General features: G+C 45.1%; 1 protein-coding gene across 7 annotated transcripts in view; it reads right to left on the reverse strand.

Moving 5' to 3' along the window:
* The window catches only part of EGF (epidermal growth factor), a 184,477-nt gene that overhangs the window by 91,818 nt on the left and 79,057 nt on the right, over positions 1-13,602 (reverse strand). For 5 of the 7 annotated variants that reach the window (XM_056564635.1, XM_056564618.1, XM_056564592.1 and 2 more), the window contains 3 exons: positions 5,389-5,511; positions 4,224-4,268; positions 564-683 (listed from right to left, as the gene is read on the reverse strand). In XM_056564635.1, the coding sequence (XP_056420610.1) occupies positions 564-683; positions 4,224-4,268; positions 5,389-5,511 (288 nt within the window). The remainder of the gene's footprint in view (positions 1-563; positions 684-4,223; positions 4,269-5,388; positions 5,512-13,602) is intronic. The other 2 variants (XM_056564609.1, XM_056564628.1) reach the window with 1 other exon arrangement.

Below are 13,602 nucleotides of genomic sequence, written 5' to 3' on the forward strand. Positions count from 1 at the left end.
GAACCTAGGAACCCCCACAACGTAACCTTTGTCACTTCATGTATTACCTAGCTGTGTAGTCTCCACCTGCTTTATCATGTACTACGGAAATATAGAGCGCTATAAAGTTAATTTATTATCTATGATATCCCACAGCACCTCTGCTTTAAATCCAGAGCCATCTGTGGGGAAAGAAACCTTTTATAATGCATGTGAGGTAGGGTAATTGGGCATATTGCCCATGCCCATGGCAGTGCCATATGTATGGACCCCAGAAAGTAATGGCTCTGTATAACACAGTATGCAATGATGCATGACATAAAATATTGTGATATGCAGCATGGAAGATCAGAGATATATGTTCTATAGTGTACCCTTGTGCGCTTTCATTGCATGCTTTATTATGCAGGTATGCTCCCTTACTAATACATTACAATGGGTTGCAGATTTTCTAGATTGTTTTACATGTATTGTGTAACTTATTATTTGGACACAGTCATAGTAGTTTGTATAGATATCGATATATAATGACAAATCACCAGGACAAAATCTATACTTCTTTTTATATTCCTTTCATATTGTACCTCTGCATGTTTTGCCATCACTTCCAAGAACCGACCCTTCAGGACAGAAACAGACAGGTCCTCCCGCTGTCTGTACACAGCCATGACTGCAGTTCTTATCCTGTACACATGGTGTATCATCTGGTGGATTTAACAAAAATATATGATACTAGTCTTAGTAGTAGAAAAGCCTTGTAACATTTTGTATCGAAAATCTTAGTCGCATGTAAGAAAAGGTAATACACCAAGGCACACAGACTCATATACCGTATATATTCGAGTATAAGCCGAGTTTTTCAGCACGATTTTTCGTGCTGAAAATGGCCCCCTCGGCATATACTCGAGTGAACTCTCCGACTGTCAATGCCTTCTCAGTGGACTTCAACCTGCGGACCTCCAGATGTTTCAAAACTACAACTCCCAGCATGCCCGGACAGCCATCAGCTGTCCGGGCATGCTGGGAGTTGTAGTTTTGAAACATCTGGTGGTCCGCAGGTTGAGGACGACTACGGCCTTCGTCATCATCCAGACCCCCCCTTTAGTTTTCTACTCACCACCCCTCGGTGGGAAGGAAGGGTGAGCTGGTCCGGGCCATCTATGCTGCAGGGACCGTTCGGTGGGGAGGGTTAGTCGTTCCGGGCTGTTCATTTTCACCGGGAGGCCCTCTTCTCCACTCCGGGCCGGCCCCGGCCTAATAACGTTGCCTTGACGATGACGCACAGGGACGTCCGTGCGCCTGCGCATGAATGTCCCTGTGCGTCATCGTCAAGGCAACGTCACTAGTCCGGGGCCGGCCCGGAGCGGAGAAGAGGGCCTCCAGGTGAAAATGGACAGCCGGAACGACTAACCCTCCCCACCGGACGGTCCCTGCAGCATAGATGGCCCTGACCAGCTCACCCTTCCTTCCCACCGAGGGGAGGTGAGTAGAAAACTAAAATAGGGTCTGGATGATGATGAAGGCCGCTGTGGTCTTCAACCTGCGGACCTCCAGATGTTTCAAAACTACAACTCCCAGCATGCCCGGACAGCCGATGGCTGTCCGGGCATGCTGGGAGTTGTAGTTTTGCAACATTTGGAGGTCCGGAGGTTGAAGACCACTGATTGAAGGGATTGACAGGCAGTGATGATGGGGTGGGGGGGGGGGGGATGATGACGAGGGGGATGATGACGAGGGGGATGATGACGAGGGGGATGATGACGAGGGGGATGATGACAGGGTGATGATGACAGGGTGATGATGACGGGGTGATGATGACGGGGTGATGATGACAGGGGTGAAGATGACAAGGTGATGATGACGGGGGTGAAGATGACAGGCGGTGATGATGACGGGGGTGTTAATGACGGGGTCGGGATGATGACAGGGGGGGATGATGACATGGGGGGATGATGTATTTCCCACCCTAGACTAGTAGTTGAGTCAATAACTTTTCCTGGGTTTTTGGGGTGAAATTAGGGGCCTCGGCTTATATTCGGGTCGGCTTATACTCGAGTATATACGGTACCATGGCAGCAAAACATTGCCAACTTCTGAGAGATTGGGATAATAACAGCATAGATCTTGTCAGTGGAAAGGCATGTATAGCGTGTGTTCTCTGCTAAACATGCTATATTCAATTGTTTTGTATTTTGAATAAGCAGACACAACTAACTAAACATAAGAGATGTGGTTCACCACATAAACAATATTTAGAATAGAGGCAATAGTTTCCACATTTCATTAAGCTAATGGAAAACTCCAATGCAAAAGAAAACTTAGCTTACACCTAGGGATTGTGTGTGCTGTTTGACTGCATTTGCTGGTTCGGTGTGGTTTCTACAGCTTTGTAGCTATTATGGTCATGACTCGCCAGGAAATGTATTAGCTTCATGTTCACCAACTTTTCCTACAGAGGTGCACCAGGTAAACACTTCCTAATGGGGGGGCAGAACAGCCATATGGGAAACCTGTGCAGCTGCACTGCCACCTTGAAAGCGGATTCTGACATTTTATTCGATTCGATTCTAAATGTCTCTGCTTAAATGGGTACTCCAGTGGAAAACAAATGTTTTCATATAAACTGGTGCCAGACAGATTTGTAAATTACTTCCGTTTAAACATATTAATCCTTCCAGTACTTATCAGCTGCTGTATACTCCACAGGATATCAGCTGCTGTATGCTCCACAGGAAGTTCTTTTCTTTTTGAATTTCTTTTATGTCTAACCACAGTGCTCTCAGCTGAAACCTCTGTCTGTGTCAGGAACTGTCTGGGATACAAGCAAATCCCCATAGCAAACCTCTCCTGCTCTGGACAGTTCCCGATATGGACAGCGGTGTCAGCAGAGAGCACTGTGGTCAGACTAAAAAGAACTCCAGAAAGATCTAGGATCCCCTGCAATCTCCAGAACTGGGACCTGGCTTGTGCCGACACACAACTCTATGCAGAAAGGAGAGCTGGAGGCCCATTTGGAGATAATGGAGGGTCCCAGTGGTAAGACACCTACAATCCCCTCAGGCTGACATCTCTCACAGGCCATTGCAGACCATCCAGAGCTGACAGTTGTGGTGGCCCAGTACAGGAGTTGCACCCCTATACCTTTGATGCCCTGTCAGGCAGTGTCCCTACAGTGTCCCCTGGGCCCCCCTGCACCTGTTCCACTGAGTATTCATTCATATGTTATCTAATGTATTATGCCTGTAATGTGTTATAGATTTAAGAACAAGTGACATGTGAATAACCAGTTGTCATGTGATTGTAACCCAGTGAGGTATCGGTGACCATGTGACCTAAGGGTGACCTATGGGACCCCTCCTAGTCTCCCCATATAAGCCCTGGGTGGAGCTAGCTCAGTCTCTTATGCTCTTGATTCCAGTTAAGTCTTTACTGAGGTCCAGTGCAGTCAAGTCCTAAGAGTGTGTCTGGAGTCCAGAGGAGGCCTCAAGTCAACCATGCAGCCACAAGTCTACAGGTCCACTACCCCCAGGTCCCAGTCAGAGCCTGGTATGCTACAAATGAGGTATAATCAGTCTCAGTCAAGTCAGTCAAAGTAAACCTGTCTTCAGTCAGTGTGGCCTGCATCAAAATCGTCTCAGTCCACTACATGTCCCAGGAAGCCCTAAGGTCTCTGAAGTCACTGGTCACCTCTGCGGGCCTTGCTAAACTGTACAGACTATTCCACCTGTCTAACTCAGTAAAGCTACCATTGTCTGTAACTTGGCGTCGGAGTCATTATTGCCCACGTGCCTAACCCAGGATCCAGCGGTATACCTTCAGGTGGTATTGAGGATAAACCACTCACTGGCATCACGAATACAAGGGGTTAATGCCATCTGCCCTGCATCACACCCTCTACCACACAGTACTCTATGGGCTTATAGTACTCTCTGCCCAATCCACTATGTCTTCTCCCCAGACTAAAAGTACACTCACCCTACAATCTACCCTAAATTACCAACGTCAGAACAGGACATGGTGGTGCCACCACATACCAGGAACACCCCAATAAATCTGCCATTTGGGGGATTCTCTGACCCATTTCTCTAGCCATGACAATCTTGTCATAGTTGCTCAGATCCATATGCTTGCCTGTGTTTCCTGCTTTTTCCACCTCAACCTGGTGAATTGATTGTTTACTTTCTGCCTAATATCTTGCACCTCCTGTCAGGTGCCATTGTGGTGATATAATCCATGTAACTCACCTGTAGGTGGTTTAAAATTATGACTGACCAATGCATTCTGCAGGACTGCATACCAGCCGTGAGAAGAGAAAAATTAGAAAAGTATTTAAATCTTATATGTATTTTATTGTATTGTATGTATTTTACAGCCATGTAAACACAATCACTGTACCTACTGTGCATTGTAAAGGAGTAACTCTCTTAAAACACAGGGTATATTTAATATTTTTACGCAAGGGATGTCTGATGCACGTCTCAGCATACTAATGCTGACTTATGCAGTTTCCACTACTTTAAGGCTTGCTGAAAAACTTTATAACATGCTGTTATGATAATACAGCAGCCGCTTCCCTAGTTATGAATCTTTTGTCTTAGAATTATTGATGCTAAGTATGTTAATATAATAGCCAATAAAATAATGGATAGTTAAGTGTATGTTATGTGTCTATGTTTCCGGCAACGTATAATTGTCAATTAATTAAGACATTACGGTCGCCTGAATATGCCCGTAAAACACACACAACAAAAGTAACTCGTATTAAACAACAATTCATTTGGCTGTAGAACATTTAGCTACCAATAAAAGCAGCATTTACTGGAAATGTGTAATCTTACAGATGAATTCTTTTGCTAAGGTATGTTATGAAGCTAGTAACTAGGAGCGACAATAATGTCAGTCATAAAAATGTCATTATTTTAATTGCTTGCAGTTACTCTACTAGTGAGAGTACTCCTAATCTAACTTAACTGACAGTTTCCTATGAGGATGCTGATAGCATTCAGTAGTTACAATAATGACTCCAATAATTACATGCTAGAACCATGGCCATGAGAAAAACACATTCACGCCAATTAGAAGCTAATTGTACACCTTGTACTTTATACAAACAATATGGTTGAAGCATGCAAAATAATAGTAAAAAATTATTTTTTTCTTATTTTTTATGTAGAGTCTGTTTGTCTAAAACCTTTCTGTCATCATCTGTCAGTTCACACATCCTAAAATGTAGCATCGCATGTAATTTAACACACACATTTTTGTAGAGTGTCAAAAAATGGTTGATTACTGACATAAATGTCCACAGAAAATAAGATATATCACCTACATTTTAGGATGTGTGACCTTGGCCTTGGTTTATGTGTAGGTTAGTAAAAGTAAGTTAATGTTGGCAGGTTCCGTACTTACCATGGCATGACTTGTTATCTGGGAGAAGGACATAACCTTTTGGACAGCTACAGTAATAAGAGCCGGGGATATTTTCACAGCCTAGAGTGCAGCCATGGCTCCATAAGGCACATTCATTAATATCTAATGACAGAGAGAATTAAACTTCAGCAGTTTTTGTTACATACCTGGACCTCAGTCCACCAGAGATAAAGATAACAATCTGTCTTGTCTGTTTTCCTTCCATTTTAAACATGTTTAGGTTCACCTGAATGTGAAAGTCTACAAGACCACCTCTAACCTCATCCGGTAAACATTTAGAGCTCAACCAGCTGGGACTGTCCGCCTCTATAGTAATAGTGTACATAAATCAGCCATTCAAGAAGGCTGTAAGTGTAATGCAAAAGTACCTACATCCAGCAAGCTACAGAAGCCATCACGGGCCTGCTTTTATAGGTGAAGTGCACTTTACTAGAAAACTATGTGTTGCTGGTCGTGTTTAACTAGAAGATTCCCATTGAGGATAGGCTATCAGTTTTACAGGGAATATCTGGGTTTTTAGAATTGATGGCTTATCCTAAGGCCATCATATTTGATCAGCAGGGGAGCTAGAATTCAGACCCTTGCCAATCTAATATTAACCCCTTGGGGACGGAGCCCATTATGACCCTAAGGACGGGAGCATTTTTTGCAAATCTGACCACTGTCACTTTAAGCATTAATAACTAAGGAATGCTTTTACTTATAAATTTGATTCCGAGATAGTTTTTTCGTGACATATTCTACTTTATGTTAGTGGTAAATTTTCGGCGATACTTGCATCCTTTCTTGGTGAAAAATTTGAAAATTTCATGAAAAATTTGAAAATTTAGCATTTTTCTAACTTTGAAGCTCTCTGCTTATAAGGAATATGGATATTCCAAATAAATTATATATTGATTCACATATAAAACATGTCTACTTTATGTTTGCATAATAAAATTGATGAGTTTTTACTTTTGGAAGACACCAGAGGGCTTCAAAGTTCAGCAACAATTTTTCGCAAAATTTTCAAAATCAGAATTTTTCAGGGACCAGTTCAGGTTTGATGTGGATTTGAAGGGTCTTCTGGTTAGAAATATCCGATATATGACCCCATTATAAAAACTGCACCCCTCAAAGTATTCAAAATGACATTCAGTAAGTGTGTTAACCCTTTAGGTGTTTCACAGGAATAGTGAAGGAGAAAATTCAAAATCTTCATTTTTTACACTGGCATGTTCTTGTAGACCCAGTTTTTGAATTTTTACAAGGGGTAAAAGGAAAAAATCCTCTCAAAATTTGTAACCCAATTTCTCTCGAGTAAGAAAATACCTCATATGTGTATGTCAAGTGTTTGGCGGGTGCACTAGAGGGCTCAGAAGCGAAGGAGCAACAAGGGGATTTAGGAGAGTGAGTTTTTCTGAAATGGTTTTTGGGGGGCATGTCCCATTTAGGAAGCCCGTATGGTGCCAGGACAGCAAAACCCCTAACATCGCACACTATTATGGAAACAACACCCCTCAAGGAACGTAACAAGGGGTACGGTGAGCCTTAACACCCCACAGGTGTTTGACAACTTTTTGTTAAAGTCGGATGTGTAAATGAAAAAAAAATATTTTTCCACTAAAATGCTGGTTTTTCCCCAAATTTTACTTTTTTACAAAGGGTAGTAGGAGAAAATGCCCCCCAAAATTTGTAACCCCATTTCTTCTGAGTATGGAAATACCCCATATTTGGACGTCAAGTGCACTGCGAGCGAACTACAACGCTCAGATGAGAAGGAGCGCCATTGAGCTTTTAGAGAGATAATTTGTTTGGAATGGAAGTCGGGGGCCATGTGCATTTACAAAGCCCCCCGTGGTGCCAGAACAGTGGACCCCCCCCCCACATGGAACCCCATTTTGGAAACTACACCCCTCACGGAATGTAATAAGGGGTACAGTGAGTATTTACACCCTACTGGCGTTTGACAGATATTTGGAACAGTGGGCTGTGCAAACAAAAAAATTTTATTTTTCATTTTCACGTACCACTGTCCCAAAAATCTGTCAGACCCCTGTGGGGCGTAAATGCTCACTGTACCCCTTATTACATTCCGTGAGGGGTGTAGTTTCCAAAATGTGGTCACATGTGGGTATTAATTTTTTTGCATTTATGTCAGAACCGCTGTAAAATCAGCCACCCCTGTGCATATCACCAATTTCGGCCTCAAATGTACATAGTGCGCTCTCACTCCTGAGCCTTGTTGTGCGCCCGCAGAGCATTTTACGCCTACATATGGGGTATTTCCATACTCAGGAGAAATTGCGTTACAAATTTTGGGGGTCTTTTTTTCCTTTTACCTCTTGTGAAAATAAAAAGTAAAGGGCAACACCAGCATGTTAGTGTAAAAATTTTTTTTTTTTACACTAACAGGCTGGTGTAGACCCCAACTTTTCCTTTTCATAAGGGGTAAAAGGAGAAAAAGCCTCCCAAAATTTGTAGTGCAATTTCTCCCGAGTACAGAGATACCCCATATGTGGCCCTAAACTGTTTCCTTGAAATACGACAGGGCTCCAAAGTGAGAGAGCGCCATGCGCATTTGAGGACTAAATTAGAGATTGCATAGGGGTGGACATAGGGGTATTCTACGCCAGTGATTTCCAAACAGGGTGCCTTCAGCTGTTGCAAAACTCCCAGCATGCCTGAACAATCAGTGGCTGTCCGGAAATGCTGGGAGTTGTAGTTTTGCAACAGCTGGAGGCTCCGTTTTGTAAACACTGCTGTACAATACGTTTTTCATTTTTATTGGGGGGGGGGCAGTGTAAGGGGGTGTATATGTAGTGTTTTACTCTTTATTAGGTGTTAGTGAAGTGTAGTGTTGAGCGGCATAGGTCATATTCGAATTCGCAAATATTCGCGCATATATGGACGAATATTCGTCATATATTCGCGAATATTCGCATATTCGTAATATCCCCGTTTTATTTTCGCATATGCGAACATTCGCGTATGCGAAAATTAACATATGCGGAAATTAACATATGCAAAATTAGCATGCGCGGAAATTCGCATATGCGAAAATTAGCACATGCTACATTTTCGCATATGCGAATTTCCGTTCGGCAGTCTCATACAGTAGTATTAGAGCCTTCTTTACACCACACAAGCTGGAAGCAGAGAGGGGTGATCACTGTGATGTGTACTGTGAAGAAAAAAAAACAAAAAAACGAATATTCGTAATTACGAATATATAGCGCTATATTCGCGAAATTCGCAAATTCGCGAATATGCGATATTCGCGAATAATATTCGAATTGCGAATATTCGCGAGCAACACTAGTGAAGTGTAGTGTTTTTAGGGTACATTCACACTGGCGGGTTACGGTGAGTTTCCCGCTAGGAATTTGCGCTGCGGTGAAAAATTTGCCGCAGCTCATACTTGAAGCAGGAAACTTGCTGTAAACCCGCCCGTGTGAATGTACCCTGTACGTTCACATGGGGGGGCAAACCTCCAGCTGTTTCAAAACTACAACTCTCAGCATGCACGGTCTGTCAGTACATGCTGGGAGTTGTAGTTTTGCAAAAGCTGGAGGCACACTGGTTGGAAAACCTTCAGTTAGGTTCTGTTACCTAACTCAGTATTTTCCAACCAGTGAGCCTCCAGCTGTTGCAAAACTACAACTCCCAGCATGCACGGTCTGTCAGTACATTCTGGGAGTTGTAGTTTTGCAACAGCTGGAGGCACACTGGTTGGAAAACCTTCAGTTAGGTTCTGTTACTTAACTCAGTATTTTCCAACCAATGAGCCTCCAGCTGTTGCAAAACTACAACTCCCAGCATGCACGGTCTGTCAGTACATGCTGGGAGTTGTAGTTTTGAAACAGCTGGAGGCACACTGGTTGGAAAATACTGAGTTGGGTTCTGTTACCTAACTCAATATTTTCCAACCAGTGTGCCTCCAGCTGTTGCAAAACTACAATTCCCAGCATGTCTGATCACAGAAGGGCATGCTGGGAGATGTAGTTATGCAACAGCTGGAGGTACGCAACTACAACTCCCAGCATGCCGAGACAGCTGTTTTCTGTGTGGGCATGCTGGAATTTGTAGTTTTGCAACATCTGGAGTGCTACAATTTAGAGACCACTGAACAGTGATCTCCAAACTGTGGACCTCCAGATGTTGCAAAACTACAACTCCTAGCATGCCCAGACAGCAAACAGCTGTGTGGGCATGCTAGGAGTAGTAGTTTTGCAAGATCTAGAGGGCAGTATAGAGATCACTGTGCAGTGGTCTCTAAACTGCAGACCTCCAGCTGTTGCAAAACTACAAATTCCAGCATGCCCACACAGCAAACAGCTGTCTGGGCATGCTGGGAGTTGTAGTTTTGCAACATCTGGAGGGCTACAGTCTAGAGACCACTATAGTGGTCTCAGACTGTAGCCCTCTAGATGTTGCTAGGCAACTACTCACCGGCTTCCGTCGCATCCGGGAGCCGTCCTCTTCTGCCACACGCCGCCGCCGATCTCCGTCGCCGACCCCCGTCGCTCCGCTGCCTCCGGAGGGGTAAGTGGACTCCGGCGCCGCTCCTCTTCATTTTCCCCATTCTGCCCCGCCTATTGTGGGAGGGCAGGACGGGGAAAACGAAAGTAAACCCCTCCGCCCCTAATCTGCTATTGGTGGTCGCGTCTAGACCACCAATAGCAGAGATAGGAGGGGTGGCAACTCTGCCACCTCACTCCTATCGCTTTAGGAGGATCGTGGGTGTCTTAGACACCCGCGATCCCCCTTCTATTCCGGGTCACCGGGTCACCATAGACCCGTAATGACCCGAAATCGGCGCAAATCGCAAGTGTGAATTCACTTGCGATTTGCGCCGATCGCTGACATGGGGGGGTCTAATGACCCCCCCTGGGCATTTGCACAGGGTGCCTGCTGATAGATATCAGCAGTCACCCCGACCCGGTCCCCGCCCGGCGCGCGGCGGGGGCCGAAATTCCCACGGGCGTATGGATACGCCCTTCGTCCTTAAGTACCAGGACGCAAGGGCGTATGCATACGCCCTTCGTCCCCAACAGGTTAAAGGCCTATCCTAAAAATAAGCCCATCAGTTTTTAAAGGGGTACTCCGGTGAAAACCTTTTTTCTTTTAAATCAACTGGTGGCAGAAAGTTAAACATATTTGTAAATTACTTCTATTAAAAAATCTTAATCCTTCCAGTACTTATTAGCTGCTGAATGCTACAGAGGAGATTCCTTTCTTTTTGGAACACTGATGACATCACGAGCACAGTGCTCTCTGCTGACATCTCTGTCCATTTTAGCAACCATGCATAGCAGCTGTATGCTAAGGGCAGCATGGTGGCTCAGTGGTTAGCACTGCTGCCTTGCAGTGCTGGGGACTTGGGTTCAAATCCCACTAAGGACAACAATAAGTAAAGCATTATTATAATAACGTCAGCAGAGAGAACTGTGCTCGTGATGTCATCAGAGAGCATTCCAAAAAGAAAAGAATTTCCTCTGTAGTATTCAGCAGCTAATAAGTACAGGAAGGATTAAGATTTTTTTAATAGAAGTAATTTACAAATATGTTTAACTTTCTGCCACCAGTTTATTTAAAAGAAAAAAGATTTTCACTGGAGTACCCCTTTAAGATCTGGATAAACCCTTTTCAGTGTGGGGCCATCTTCTGTACATTTACAGTGGAATGGCGCTTAGCCCACTTCATTTATTAGTTTGCTAAGTCAAGGTCTTCCACCGAACAGAAAAAAATCATAGGTATTTACATGCTGTAAATTATGTAAACATTGATACGGAAACGCATACTGCAAGTAATAGTTAATATTATATATGAAGTATACTTATTTATATACAATTGTGCCTGTATGTCTGAATAATATGGACACTATGGGGGTGTTTTACACTAGGGTGGCAAACCATGTGCCTCTTGTTACATTCCTAACAAACACAATGGACTGCAACGTGATTACAAAAAACCCTATTTTTCCCATCCACTAATATGAATGTAAAACGTAACTTCTATTTGAGCCTAAAATGGTTAAAAACCTCAACCCACTGGTCTCATCGGTATGAGAAAGACATAAATTTATATATGAAAAACCATGCAGCTACATGTCAACCTAAAGTGCACATATGAGGGTGTTGTGGCTGCAGTCCAATACCAGGATGACCAAGTGGGTGATTATTAAAATTTAAAAGTTACATTTTACAGTTGTGGTGAGGGTGTGATGAGGGAAGATGTTATTACCCTAGGGGCAGATGGCATCAACCCCTTGTATTTGTGATGCCAGGGCGTGGTTAACCTCTGCACCATCCAAGGTATGGCCGCTGGATCCTGCAAATTATGACTCCGACGCCAAGTTACGGGCAGACTTTGGAGGGGTCCTGTTACGCCGAGCGCTCCGGGTCCCCGCTCCTCCCCGGAGCGCTCGCTTCACTCCCTCCGCTGCAGCGCTCCGGTCACGTCCTCTGACCCGGGGCGCTGCGATCCTGCTGCCAGCCGGGATGCGATTCGCGATGCGGGTAGCGCCCGCTCGCGATGCGCACCCCGGCTCCCCTACCTGACTCGCTCCCCGTCTGTTCTGTCCCGGCGCGCGCGGCCCCGCTCCCTAGGGCGCGCGCGCGCCGGGTCTCTGCGATTTAAAGGGCCACTGCGCCGCTGATTGGCGCAGTGGTTCCAATTAGGGTTTTCACCTGTGCACTTCCCTATATTACCTCACTTCCCTTGCACTCCCTTGCCGGATCTTGTTGCCTTAGTGCCAGTGAAAGCGTTCCTTGTGTGTTCCTTGCCTGTGTTTCCAGACCTTCTGCCGTTGCCCTGACTACGATCCTTGCTGCCTGCCCCGACCTTCTGCTACGTCCGACCTTGCTTCTGCCTACTCCCTTGTACCGCGCCTATCTTCAGCAGCCAGAGAGGTGAGCCGTTGCTAGTGGATACGACCTGGTCACTACCGCCGCAGCAAGACCATCCCGCTTTGCGGCGGGCTCTGGTGAAAACCAGTAGTGGCTTAGAACCGGTCCACTAGCACGGTCCACGCCAATCCCTCTCTGGCACAGAGGGTCCACTACCTGCCAGCCGGCATCGTGACAGTAGATCCGGCCCCCCAGAGACTCTTGCCATGTCCGAATACGTCCAGGAGAATCTAAAAAAGGGCTTTATCCGTAAATCCTCCTCTCCTGCCGGAGCCGGATTTTTCTTTGTGTCCAAAAAAGATGGCTCCCTACGTCCTTGCATTGACTACCGCGGTCTTAATAAAATCACGGTTAAGAACCGCTACCCCTTACCCCTCATCTCTGAACTCTTTGATCGCCTCCAAGGTGCCCACATCTTCACTAAATTGGACTTAAGAGGCGCCTATAACCTCATCCGCATCAGAGAGGGGGACGAGTGGAAAACGGCATTTAACACCAGAGATGGACACTTTGAGTATCTGGTCATGCCCTTTGGACTGTGCAATGCCCCTGCCGTCTTCCAAGACTTTGTCAATGAAATTTTTCGTGATCTGTTATACTCCTGTGTTGTGGTATATCTGGACGATATCCTAATTTTTTCTGCCAATCTAGAAGAACACCGCCAGCATGTCCGTATGGTTCTTCAGAGACTTCGTGACAACCAACTCTATGCCAAAATTGAGAAATGTCTGTTTGAATGCCAATCTCTTCCTTTTCTAGGATATTTGGTCTCTGGCCAGGGACTACAGATGGATCCAGACAAACTCTCTGCCGTCTTAAATTGGCCACGCCCCTCCGGACTCCGTGCTATCCAACGCTTTTTGGGGTTCGCCAATTATTACAGGCAATTTATTCCACATTTTTCTACCATTGTGGCTCCTATCGTGGCTTTAACCAAGAAAAATGCTGATCCCAAGTCCTGGCCTCCTCAAGCAGAAGACTCCTTTAAACGACTCAAGTCTGCCTTTTCTTCGGCTCCCGTGCTCTCCAGACCTGACCCTTCCAAACCCTTCCTATTGGAGGTTGATGCCTCCTCAGTAGGAGCTGGAGCTGTTCTTCTACAAAAAAATCCTTCCGGGCATGCTGTCACTTGTGGTTTTTTCTCTAGGACCTTCTCTCCAGCGGAGAGGAACTACTCCATCGGGGATCGAGAGCTTCTAGCCATTAAATTAGCACTTGAGGAATGGAGGCATCTGCTGGAGGGATCAAGATTTCCTGTTATTATCTACACCGACCACAAGAACCTCTCCTACCTCCAGTCGGC

The sequence above is a fragment of the Hyla sarda genome, chromosome 1, assembly GCF_029499605.1.
Source record: "Hyla sarda isolate aHylSar1 chromosome 1, aHylSar1.hap1, whole genome shotgun sequence".
NCBI lineage: Eukaryota > Metazoa > Chordata > Amphibia > Anura > Hylidae > Hyla > Hyla sarda.